This window comes from Penicillium brevicompactum (assembly GCF_028827555.1).
Source record: "Penicillium brevicompactum strain IBT 35665 chromosome Unknown utg000001l_segment0_segment0, whole genome shotgun sequence".
Lineage (NCBI taxonomy): Eukaryota > Fungi > Ascomycota > Eurotiomycetes > Eurotiales > Aspergillaceae > Penicillium > Penicillium brevicompactum.
This window is the reverse complement of record NW_026623203.1, coordinates 6090968-6102597: the sequence shown is the minus strand read 5'-3', so window position 1 is coordinate 6102597 and position 11630 is coordinate 6090968. Positions and strand designations below refer to the sequence as shown.

The 11630-nt window shown below is 47.8% G+C and overlaps 5 protein-coding genes across 5 annotated transcripts; 2 read left to right on the top strand and 3 right to left on the bottom strand.

Moving 5' to 3' along the window:
- Nucleotides 1-702: 702 nt before the first annotated feature.
- N7506_001904 (ankyrin repeat domain-containing protein) lies at nt 703-2027 on the bottom strand (the record flags this gene model as incomplete). The annotated part of the gene is made up of 2 exons (XM_056951200.1): nt 703-1824; nt 1875-2027. The coding sequence occupies 2 exons, from the start codon at nt 2025-2027 to the stop codon at nt 703-705; spliced, it is 1275 nt and encodes a 424-aa protein (XP_056817115.1).
- A 1913-nt stretch (nt 2028-3940) lies between these two features.
- On the bottom strand, nt 3941-5551 carry N7506_001903 (uncharacterized protein; the record flags this gene model as incomplete). The annotated part of the gene is made up of 1 exon (XM_056951199.1): nt 3941-5551. The coding sequence occupies one exon, from the start codon at nt 5549-5551 to the stop codon at nt 3941-3943; it is 1611 nt and encodes a 536-aa protein (XP_056817114.1).
- A 979-nt stretch (nt 5552-6530) lies between these two features.
- On the bottom strand, nt 6531-7904 carry N7506_001902 (uncharacterized protein; the record flags this gene model as incomplete). The annotated part of the gene is made up of 1 exon (XM_056951198.1): nt 6531-7904. One exon carries the CDS (start codon nt 7902-7904, stop codon nt 6531-6533), a length of 1374 nt encoding a protein of 457 aa, XP_056817113.1.
- An 828-nt stretch (nt 7905-8732) lies between these two features.
- Nucleotides 8733-8936, top strand: N7506_001901 (uncharacterized protein; the record flags this gene model as incomplete). Its single annotated transcript, XM_056951197.1, has 1 exon — nt 8733-8936. One exon carries the CDS (start codon nt 8733-8735, stop codon nt 8934-8936), a length of 204 nt encoding a protein of 67 aa, XP_056817112.1.
- A 461-nt stretch (nt 8937-9397) lies between these two features.
- Nucleotides 9398-9895, top strand: N7506_001900 (uncharacterized protein; the record flags this gene model as incomplete). The annotated part of the gene is made up of 2 exons (XM_056951196.1): nt 9398-9542; nt 9615-9895. 2 exons carry the CDS (start codon nt 9398-9400, stop codon nt 9893-9895), a joined length of 426 nt encoding a protein of 141 aa, XP_056817111.1.
- Nucleotides 9896-11630: the final 1735 nt, after the last annotated feature.

The window sequence follows — 11630 nt, the reverse complement described above, 5'->3', positions numbered from 1 at the left end:
TACCTCAGGGACTCACACCCACAGTAAGAATAGGCCAAGTAAATCAAACATTCGCGGGATTCATAGAATGCAGACAAGCAACGAATATTCTTTCTTTATTTCCTAGTACCCCGTAGTGGAAATCATCAAACGACTCAAGTGGGTTACCTCAGGATCGGGATTATTTACGTTTAACTGCGCGGCGATTACTGCCGATTTTGTTGTCAGGGAAAGGGTACGGAGTATACAAGCACGACTCGATTTCCTGGGGTTCAATACGTCTCCTGTGCAGTATACTCGGTCCTCTGTATTTCCACCCTTTTTTCTTTCTCGACCATGAGACCGTGGGCATTCCCGCCTGCCTTTGGTGGGTTGATCACCAGCCAATGGGAGAGTGCTTGTTTAGGCCTGAAGCGCTGAAGTGGGTACCACCGTTTGCCGTGAGCTAATACTTGCTACTGAAACCTAGTCAAGGGTTGCGCTGAAGGCGCTAGTCGCTTCAGCGGCGCTACAAATATGAGCGGGGATGGAAATAATAAGCGACAAAAAATCAAGGCCACCATTCCTCTCTTGAAAAGAAAAAGACATAAGCTCGCTCCATACCAATATCCGGGCTATAAGCCACGATCGAATGATGAAACCCATCATGGTCGTATACCCTTGGGGAAGCGGATTGTTCACAAATCACCACATTCTCATCCCTATTCTTATCGCCCGTCGAGATCAAGTCTTCCTGATTGGTATCATTCGGACCAGGCGCTTGGCTCTCCGACCTTTAATGATACCGTCCAGTTCCAGACCGCTCTCCGCTAGGAGCCGACTAACGACCGAGGAATGCCCATTATTGACTGCCCACCAGATAGGAGTTCTCCCTTCCACATCTTTGGAATTGATATTGATATCGGCCTGATCAAGTAATATATTAAGCATTGGGAGATAACCGTCATAAGCTGCTTGATGAAGAGCAGTAAACCCATCCCCACTTCGACCGGTTTGATTGATCTTGTTATCGTCGCGACTGAGGAGCAACTTGACAATGGACAAGTCCCTCCTCTGTACTGCCAATCGAAGGGGACAATAACCACAAGAACTGTAGATATCCACCTCCGCTCCGCGGCAAAGTAGCATTCTGAGGATTTCTGTATCTCCTGCACAAACCGCAGCAGTCAACAGTGGTTGAGCAAGCTCTATGCTTCCAATATATGGTGACATATTAATATTGCTCTGGTCCAGTAGCAGGCTCACCATTACTCTGTCTCGTTCCCAAATAGCATTATGCAACGGAGTGATCAGGTTTGACCTGGGAGTGTTGGCATTGGCCCCATACATTATGAGCAGTTGAGCCGCATCCAAATTTCCACACCCAGCAGCGTACCAGAATGGCGTGCAGCTATTCTCGTCCTGCATATGGATGTCAATCTGCCACCTGGAGAGAAGAAGTAACGTCGACTCTTTTTGTTTCGAGATCACCGCATGGTGGAGCGGAGTCCTACCCTGATTGTCTCGAGCGTTAATATCCGCCTTGCCGGAGTTGAGAAGAGCTTCCGCGACACCCAAATGCCCATGTGCGACTGCGAGCGCGAACGGCGTCATTCCAAGGAAAGTGTCAGGGACATCAATATCAATATCCCGATGTTGTAGTAGCTTTGCTACGGCGCACATCCTTCCAGCATACGCAGCACGCCACAGTGCGGTCTCTCCGTGCACATTTCGGGCATTCACATCAATATCTTCCCCGGCCAGAAGTAGGTCGATCACGGACTCTGACCCGAATGCCGCGGCTACTAGAAGAGCAGTGCTTGATTTGAGCGTGGAGTTGATATTAACCCCGTATCCTAAAAGTGACTTTGCAGTATCATGGTTATCGTACTTTGCGGCGTAGTGTAGAGCCGTACAGTTTCTTTGTCGGGCACATGATTGATAGACCAGGTCTCGCAGGATGCTGTAGGTTGTGCGCGTGATGCATGCAAACGAAAGGATATCTCGCGGGTCATCGCATTGCTCCGCGATGGTGAGCAAAATTTCGCAAGGTAATTAAGAGGACCCATTTGATCTGATGAGAGGTACACATGTAAAAGGAGACATCCCTGATAGAGGATGGCCTTGGTTCGGTGCAGCAAAATGGGTTATTATAGGAAGACAAACAACCTGATCTGGGTTGATAAGCTTTGGGTCTCGACTGAAACGCCGCTGAACTCCAAAACTAGGAACCTTCGGTTCCTATTGGATGCTGGAGAGCCGCCTGTTCTGCTGAAGGGACGGTGTGCTCAGCGAGGCACCGAGTGAACCCCCAAGAGACGAAGGTCAAGTCTGCCACCATAACAAAACAATCTTGGGTAAGAATGTAGTGGTGGCGGACTGGTAGGTGGGCTCGTGTCCGTAATGAAGCACTTCCAAAGAATGAAAAGGAGAGCTGTCAACCACTGGCGCGACTGTTGACGAGAACAGCTGCCGCGCTATCGCTGGAGAGAGGCCTCGAAGCCGTCGAAGCTCCATCGCTGCCTCCAGACCTTTGGACGCTGCTCTGGCAATATGCTCATTGTACTTCAATCGCGTGTCCATCAGCACGCCGAGGATTTTGACCTTGTTCTTAGGCACGACCGTCTGTCCCTTGATAGTGGATGGCTCTTGATCTACTTTGCGAGTCTTGGGTGCGAAATGTATAATCGCTGTTTTCTCCGCTTCAAAAGTTGCTCCGCTCCTCCTCTCCCAGTCGAGGGCCTCCTTGATGATTGTCGTAATACCTTCTCGATTACTTTGCACGGTTGGTCCTGTCACCTACGCGGTAAAGTCATCCACGAAAGCGATTGCTCCACCCTGGCTGTCGATCTGTCTCTGTACGAGGTCGGCGTTGAAGAAGAGGAAGAGGATTGGAGACAGGGGCGAGCCCTGAGGCAGTCCAGGCTGTGGCAGATCCTGGACCTCCGACAGTTGCCCATTGATCTGGATGGCCGCCGTTCGTTCCGAGCAGAACGCTTCGACCCATCGAAGCAGAATCTCCGGGATGCCTCGCGCCTTCATCCTCTGGATCAATCGTTCCTTGCAGACCCCATCGTAGGCCCCCTTGACATCGAAGCTAATCAGGCTCAGCACCCGTCGACCGCGCCACGCTGTGTAAATCTGCTCCTGCAGAAGCAGGAGTGCCTGCTCCGCGGACCGCTGCTTTCGGGCCCCGAAGTGGCTGGTCGGGAGCAAGCCGTGGGTCTCCACTGCGTGCGAGATTCTTTCGGCCACTACTGATTCTAGGATCTTGCCCAGTGTCGCGAGCAGTGAGATCGGCCTCCATGCCTTGGCAATGGTGTAGTCTTCTTCATTCGGTTTTCTCAGCGGAATGATCTTTTCGTGTCTCCACTGTCTCGAGCAACACGTTCATGATGCACGTCTGAAGAATATTCTTGATAGTTTTGGAGCAGGCCCTTGAAAACAACTCGTACCTGTCTATATAGTGCAAAAGCTTCATCATCTATTGCGCCCGATGCATACTATCACTTTCTCCATTGCTATTTCTTGAAATCATATGGATACTTAGTTCAAGCTCAACGTTACACTCTGGCACCAAAATATCAACATGGTAGTATTTAACAAAGCAACTAAACAAGAGAGAGAGAGGGAGGGAAGTAGAGATTGATACTTAGGCACCAGGCATCAACACCAGCATGAAACACCAAAAAAATATGAAACGTTAACATATACTGTATCCAAACAGGAAAATATTCTACCAGGAATAATCCAACAAGATGTATAAGATATTCACAGAAAAGTAGAGATATAAGCAAGGATGTAGCACCGCAAATTTGCTGGTGAAAGTGCCAAGAATGTCACCTATGCCAGTCCCTCCTGTTTGCTTTCGAGGAGTTCTTTCTTCTTCTTGTAGTTTGCATCGTTTCCGTTGATAATTTTTTTCCCTTCCAAATCATCAAGAAGCTCAAGAACGTAGTCTTGACAGTTATACCCCGGAAATTCATTGTGAATTGTCGCATTTTTCGCTGTCTCTTTGATTGCGGCGACCTTGGAAATAGGTACATCGCACATGTAAATCAGCTCTGAGAGTGTTGCGGATTTCCGGGCGTTGGAAAGGCTGTTGAATCAGAGCACTGGGAGGCGTGCAGAATGAACTTATGTCGTGTGGCATCCTGTATGAATCAGAGTTCCTTGTCAAGCCGCGGTTGATATCACTTGTACTTCTAGCAATTTGAGCCAGATCGTGTGATCCTGTATTTTGAAATATTTCAACCTCCTCAGGGACACCCTGGGGCGGGATGAATGAAGCATCTGACGGTCTTCTCTGGGTGCTTGATTCGGCGCTCGGAAAGGTAGAGAAAGTCGTCAGCTCATGGGAGTTCATGCTTGGATAATCAGCACTATTTGATAGACAGTTTGATATTCCATCTTCCGACGAGTAATTTGGAAATGGCAAATGGGTATCCGAATCCGCATGCCCGCTCGCGACATTAGAAGCTGTCGGTTTCACAGGTGGCCGCAAATCCCGCGGTCCTCGTGCATCTATTCGTGAGATCATTTCGAAGTCTCCGTTCATATTTTCGAACCACGGTGAAATCAACTGTGCTGATTCGAGTAAAGTTATTGCCTCATTGCTTTGTCCTTCAGGAAGAAATCCCGACTGTTCGTGTTCTTGGAGCACAGATTGTGCGAGCATTGGTAGCTCTGACACTCCAATCTTCTGGAACAAAGCATATTCAAAGATTGTGATGGGAGCTAACATCCCTCTGACAGCTTCCTTTTGAGCAGGGGAGGTCGAACTGCTCTTTAAGACCTTTAGAAACAACAGCTGGTTTGTCCCTCTTTGGATTCCTTTTCGCACAACGTTTTGGTCTGGTTCAGGGTAGCCGTGGTCTCTGACAAATCTAGTCATATTACGAGCAGGTCTCTTAGAATCGGATGGACCTTTGGCACCATTCTCCTGGATTTGATCGTAAAGGACATTGGCTCTAGTCTTCCAACCTCGTTCAGTTTCCCAGTTCATAAATTGTTGAGCAAGGGATAGTTGACTCAATCCTTTCAAAAGCTTTTGTTCTTCACTTGGATTTTTGTTGCCATCAATTTGTTTCAAATGATCAATTCTCTTATCTGCGAACTGTATCTCTTGCTCGGTTTGCAGAATCTCGGAAAGAGAAGCTCTAGACTTGCAAAATTCGCGGATTAGAGAGAGCTTCTCTTTCACTGATTTGATTATGGTGACAGATAGAGGATCGTTAATCACTTGGCGTTTCCTTTTCTTCGTAGCATTTGAAAGTGGCTTAGAGATACCACAAGCTAGTAAGCTTAAAGGGTTGTTCATTTGAGTGGGTGGGCTTGGATTTGTGGTGCGCGTAGAGTCAACTTTTTGGGAAACCCGAGCTTCTGCAATGTCGACGTCACGTACAGATCCACGAGTGTTTTCTGCGTCGACACTGTTTTGACACGTCTCATCTTCAATCCGTTCCTTATTGAGTGCTTGTCTGATCTGCTCTAAAGTCTGGAGAGCCACCCCACGATGAGAGTTGATAAGTTCATTCGGCGTATCACGAAGAAGTATCAAAGCTGATAGAACCTCCGCTTCCGATGGTGGCATAGTGATAATCGAAGTAGACAGGAAATTTCGAATACGACGGAATGGTACCTCTAATTATAATTTATTAGTCGGCAAGAGGAGTGGAATTAACTATAATAGATTATTAGAGTAATTTTCTCTAAATCAACTATACTACTAATCTTTTAATTTTAATTATAATAGTTTAAAAGATAATTATAATAATAAAATAGTTATACTAAGCAGATTTTAGAAGAAAATAGGAAAAGTATAGGTCCCTCTAGTTACACTTCACCCAAAATTCACTAAATTTCAATTTGACCCTATAACTTTTCTAATAATTTTTAAACTTAGAAATTAAAATACATATAAAGCAAAAATCTAATTTGAAACTTCTGAAAATTTGAGCTCGATCCAATAATGGGAAGGTAGGGTACTCAGGGTCCTGAAGTTGGAGGGCATTAAGGGTGGTAGATCCCCTACGGGAGGAATTCTGCCCATATATAAGAAAACTGACCGCCTGACATTCAGTCCCAATGCTCCCGGTCCCATGGGGTAGGTTTCATAGAATGGCAAGTTTCATGGCGTGAGCTTTCATGGTGTGGCTACTGTCATGGCGCGACAGCCTTCATGGCGTGATCGCTCACGCGTCCTTTGCCTGTGGTGACCTTCGTGATTTGTTTCCCTGCGCCTCGGTCATTCCAACCGATTGTCCACATTCACGCAGTGACGTTTTTCATCGAATAATAGCTTTCACGTACAATTCGCTTTGCCGTCAGTCAAACACCCTAAACTGTACAATAGTATTCGAACCAGAACGTGCAACGAATAAGATGGAAAATCACTAATTGTTCCTGAGAATGTCTTGGTTGTACCTGGAAACTCAAACTGTATGTCTAGAATTTCACAATCTCGTGTGTTTCAGAGCTCGACAAGGGGTTCACACAAGCCAGCTATGAGGTTATGCTAAGTTGAAAGATTGCTTAATGCATACATCTCCACTGCCTACTAAACCCACCATCTACTTCGAGCTCATTGCATTGAGCCCAGCAATGCGCCCAAAGACGAGCGCGCGTAAAACAGCAACAGCATTTGGCGCGGTGTCGTGGAAATGGCCGGTAACCTCACCTGCGGCGTAGAGGTTAGGAATGGCGCCTTGCTGGGTTAATACTCGCGTTTCTGTGTCAGTCGCAAGTCCACCAAAAGTGTATACAATAGCAGCGGCTAAAGGAAAAGCTAAATACGGCGGAGCGTTGAGCGGGCGGGCCCAGTTCGACTTTGGAGGTTCCAAGCTAAGCCCAGTTGCAAGGCCATCAAGACGGCCAGCAGAAAAACGGGATACGTCTGTGTCACAAGCTGCGTTGTAGCTTGAGATTGTATCTAAGAGCGCCTGTTCCGGCACCTTCATCTGGACTGCTAGGCCAGATACTGTGTCCGCTGTAAGAGGCGGGATGTCGGTGCGAATGGCCGCTTCATAGCCTTCCACCTCAGAGAGTCTTGAATCGCAAACTACCCAGGCTGACTGGCCCGGAGCATCAAAGTGGATAGTTCGTGAAAGTTGTTCCCAGGTGTCATGGACGAGCCCTGCGCCCTCATCAACGAATCGCTTTCCGTTGCAATTCACCACAATACCATAAGGATAGACGAGCACGAGCGGTGCAGGCATATCGCTGCGCGGATCAATTATTTCGCTATGCATGCCATTCCAATTTCCATTTACCGCAGCCCCGTTATTCAGCGCCATTTGGATCCCATCACCTGTGTTCCACCGCGTGCCTGGAGATATCGGTCGTAGAGACTCCGCACCGGTCCCGAAATAGGTATGCAGGAGGTCTGGATTACCTTGAAATCCACCGCTGGCGAGAACAACGGATTTGGCAATGAATCGCCGCCCGTCTGCCGCCTCGATGGTGGCCCCTTCTTTCCCAAGGTGCAGTTGCTTGGCGCGGCATTCGTACACCAGCTGGATGCCTTTTACCCTGGCAGATCGCTGCAGCGCTTCGATTATGGCGGCACCTTTGCCGACGGGCTGAATCCTATTTGGCCACGACTTCAAGAAATAGTCCATGGCATGAAATTGCACACCTTGTCTCTCGAGCCACTGGACGGCCTGCGGTGCCTGGTCGGCCAACTTTTCGAAATAGGCGCGGTCGCCGTCTACGCCACTGATGGTCATCATATCATCCATGAAACCAGGCGATATCTCATTAACAGATCGCATGCGCATGTTGGCCGGGCTATAACGCGTGTTGCCCCCGCTGGCATCCTCAGGCGCGCGCTCTAGCACGGCAATCTGAGCTGCTGGAGCGAGTTCCGCCGCCGATACTGCGGCGGCTAGACCGGCCACGCCGTGACCAACTATGACAAGGTCATACATGCTAATTGTGCCTGCCATTTCGCTTTAGTAGTTAGATTTCAGCAGGTTTTAGTCACTCACGTTGCTTGTCGTGGTGTTTGATGAAAAGATCTCGTCGTCGCTGAAGTCGAAATGATTCGCGCCGTGGGATTCGCTTATGTGTTGGCGCTAGTTTACGTAATCGGACACCGAGCGGCCACTTTCTTCCCGAACCGCGTACTTTGTATTCATTTTACAATTTTGACGCGTCAATAAAGCAATTGTGCGCCTTGGGAGACTCGACCATGCTCGCAGTCACCTAACTCATCCGGCTCTGACACAAATAAAACCGCTGGCCACAAGCGGAAAATCAGTCAAGTCACGCTTTCGCCTTCCTCGCGGCGATCGAATCGACAACAGGAGTCGAAAAGTGACCAAGAAGATCATTCTTGACGCCGTGCTGTACAATTTTGTACGCAGCGATGTTTATTCGGTCTATAGAGTGGGCAGCCCTTTGACGAGCTCTGTCCAAATGTGAGCTATCATCGTGCGAGTCGGAAAGATCTGAACCACCATCCTATCTCAGTTGGAGATTTAATCACTTCATTGAAAAGCCAATTGGACGACAATATCGACCGTTGCATTCCTTTCGGTTGTTGCGGTTCCTATGGTACCCCGTTCAAGTTGACTTGCTCGACATACGGTTACACGGCTGTCGGCAAAGGTACCACCACCTCGGGGTTATGGAAGGAAGTCTGTCGCGAAGCGCAGGTGTATCAGGTCTTGCGCAAAGCGCAAGCATCTGCCGTGCCTGTATTTTTGGGAACGATAGATCTGGCAAAAATATACTTTTCTCATGGCGCTGGACAAATCCGCCATATGATCGTAATGGGTTGGGGAGGTGAAACCACCGCCAAGATGGAACTGACACAAGGACTTTGCCGTGAAATTTACAAATCGAACAAGGAAATCAAGGCTCTTAGAATAATAGACGAAGCCCTCAGACTGGGCAATGTTCTTTGGAATGAAGAGCTCGGTCGTGCTTTGATCATCGACTTTCACCGCTCTACTCTGAGACCCTCTAAGCAGTGACCGGGAGCCGCAAAACGACGGCTATGTCAAGCAGAGGCAGCAGATGTGAAACGAGTCCGTGTATCATGAGAATGCAATGTCCCTTCTGCCTTCAAATCAATCATCGATAATTGCAAATGATCATATTAATTTTGAAGCCGATCTGCGCCTTTCTCTTTTCTCTTTTCTTATGTAACACAATCTTCGAATTCACCGAATTATCATTATGACATGAGAGCAAAGGGTGATCAAAAATCAATTTACGAATCTCCAGAGCTAGAATACTGCTCAGAACGGAGGCTGCTAAAATGCTGTTGCCTGCTAAGGAGACTTCATTTAGCCGTGTTGCACTGGGGAGATTATCCAATTTGCTACACCTGGTATTCAGACCCGATAAATGGCACGAGCCAAAAGTGGCAGCCCTCAGGGAGCTGTACCCTGTGTCTTTGATCATTTGTGGACTGAGCCTAACACAAAAAGCTATGGAAGTTATGCGAAAAGAGCTTTTTGATGTATTGCTTGAACAAGCTGTGATCGCCTCTCAGACTGCCGTGAAGATTATCGCTAAATGCGACGAGATAAACAAGGTAGTTCTAAGCTCATCGGCCGACGAGGATTTCCTGAAAAGTAAGTTCAGTCATCGAGATCTTTGCAGCGTTTCTAACGAGTCCATAGATTTCATTAGTTTGAGACGAATAGGTAATGGCAACTTACGCCCAAATCTCCAGTACTCTCTGGGCGGAGGACCGTCCTGGTGCTATACGTCGATCGTCAAGCCCGAATCTATGCACATTGCATTCCCTCGATTGCTTGTTAAGGCTGTCCGTGGTTATCTCACGACTTTTCTTCCATCCGAAGGATCGACGGATGGACTGATCAGAGTGATGGTGATGTTCGACCAGAGCCTCCTTCAATCCCTATTCGGCTGTCCAGAAAGCGACACAATGGCTGCTGGTGAGCAACTCTCAGGTCGGATTTGACTCATAATAACTTTAAGAAGAACGTTTCTCTATAGGCTGCGCCGTGAAGAGCCAGATAGCTGCGGCGTTCGGAGATGACGTTTTTGAAGCTGTTACAAGCAGTCAAACTGATCGATTTCTCCCGCTGTTTGTTTCCTCGAGGCCCCACCAGCCGTCAAAAGCCGCCGCCACCATCTGCGCTTTTAGCCAACAAATTAGAAACGTCGAGATTTCCCCCTATCTCTCTGTGATTAAAAGCAAGGATTAGAACCGGTTTAGCAGCTCTGCAAATCGGGATTTAGCCAATCTCGCCACCATGTAGCAGCTAAGACCGTGGAAAACGTATCCGCTCACTAGCTGATCGACATTGGAAGTTCTCAAAAAGTCCTCTCATCAGTCCTCTTATTGCGGCTATTTTTTAGCATTAGGACATGGGAGGGCAAGATGAATGGCTCAAATCAGGTCTATTGGCTACCAGTAGGGCCTGGATTCCTTGATTTCTATGGTAGTATATATACTTGCCTTGAAACAGCTGGTAGTTCATGACGTATAAGCTTGCCCGATCCTTATTTAATACTTCTAATGCCGCTACAGTAGCTTTAAGGGAGAGCATTATTCTTTGGAAATCTACCACCTTGAAAAAATGGCTACACTTGATACCCTATCACCACTTCATTCAACAAGCAACGTCCCAATTAGTGCGACCATAAGCCCAATCCATCAGCCACTTCCCGAATGGCTACAAAACTTGAGCTTTGTTCCAAAGAACACCAGATCACCTCCAATTCCCCCACCTACCAGAAAGCGTCGCAGATCTTCGACCAAACGAATCCCCCGTGAATCTGTCAACCACGAGAGAGCGAGGCAACTAGAACGGAACCGGGTCGCTGCTAATAAATGCCGAATAAAGAAAAAAGAGGAGCAAGAGAAGATGGAGCAGCTGGTGGAAAAAGTGTCTGAAAAACGTGATTCTCTCATTTCAGAAGTCAACTGTTTACGAAACCAGATTTGGCGATTGAAAAACGATATGTTTGCTCATGTGGAATGTGGCGATGGGGAGGTTTTGCAACAATTGCAGAGAATGGCGCAGGATATCTTCTCTGGATATCGAAAGTCTTCAAGCGTTTCATCTACATTATTAGCGCAAGTCGCTGAACCATTGCTGGTCGTATCTTTAGACGGTCTTGCGGCGTCAGAAAGGCCCAGTGAAGAGGCATCTGACGACGCTCTATTTAAGGATTTCCTTGAGTTGTGAGCGAAGGTGTGGAATAAACACGGAATTTCCACTAAGACAACGCTTGCCTGCACTTATCACTCCTCTTGCCCAAATATCCGCCAATGCCAAACAGCATGTCAGATCCTCTCTCACGATATGAGGCGTGTATTAAGGGCAATAACTTTGTCTTCATCGTTTGTACGCCTTGGCGGCCCTCTCAAGCATGGAGTCAGGCTAACGTTATTCCTCAGTTTACCGCGGCCATTGGTGTTCTTTCTGTATTTCCTAGTTGAAAACCTTGCATTCTATTCTTCCTCACATAAATCCCGCCGGGGGCAAAGCCATCGCTATTACGGCTGAGCCCAAGTAGCACCTTCCGGACACGCCCAATGCTTCGGGCTACACTGGCCAGATAATCGTCAACCCGATGAACATGATCGCAGCGGAGATGAGACAAATCTCAATGATAACGGACATGGCACTTCACAGCCGGCCATTCTAGTAGTGAATAATGTGGGACAGTGCTATTTGATTGGGCTA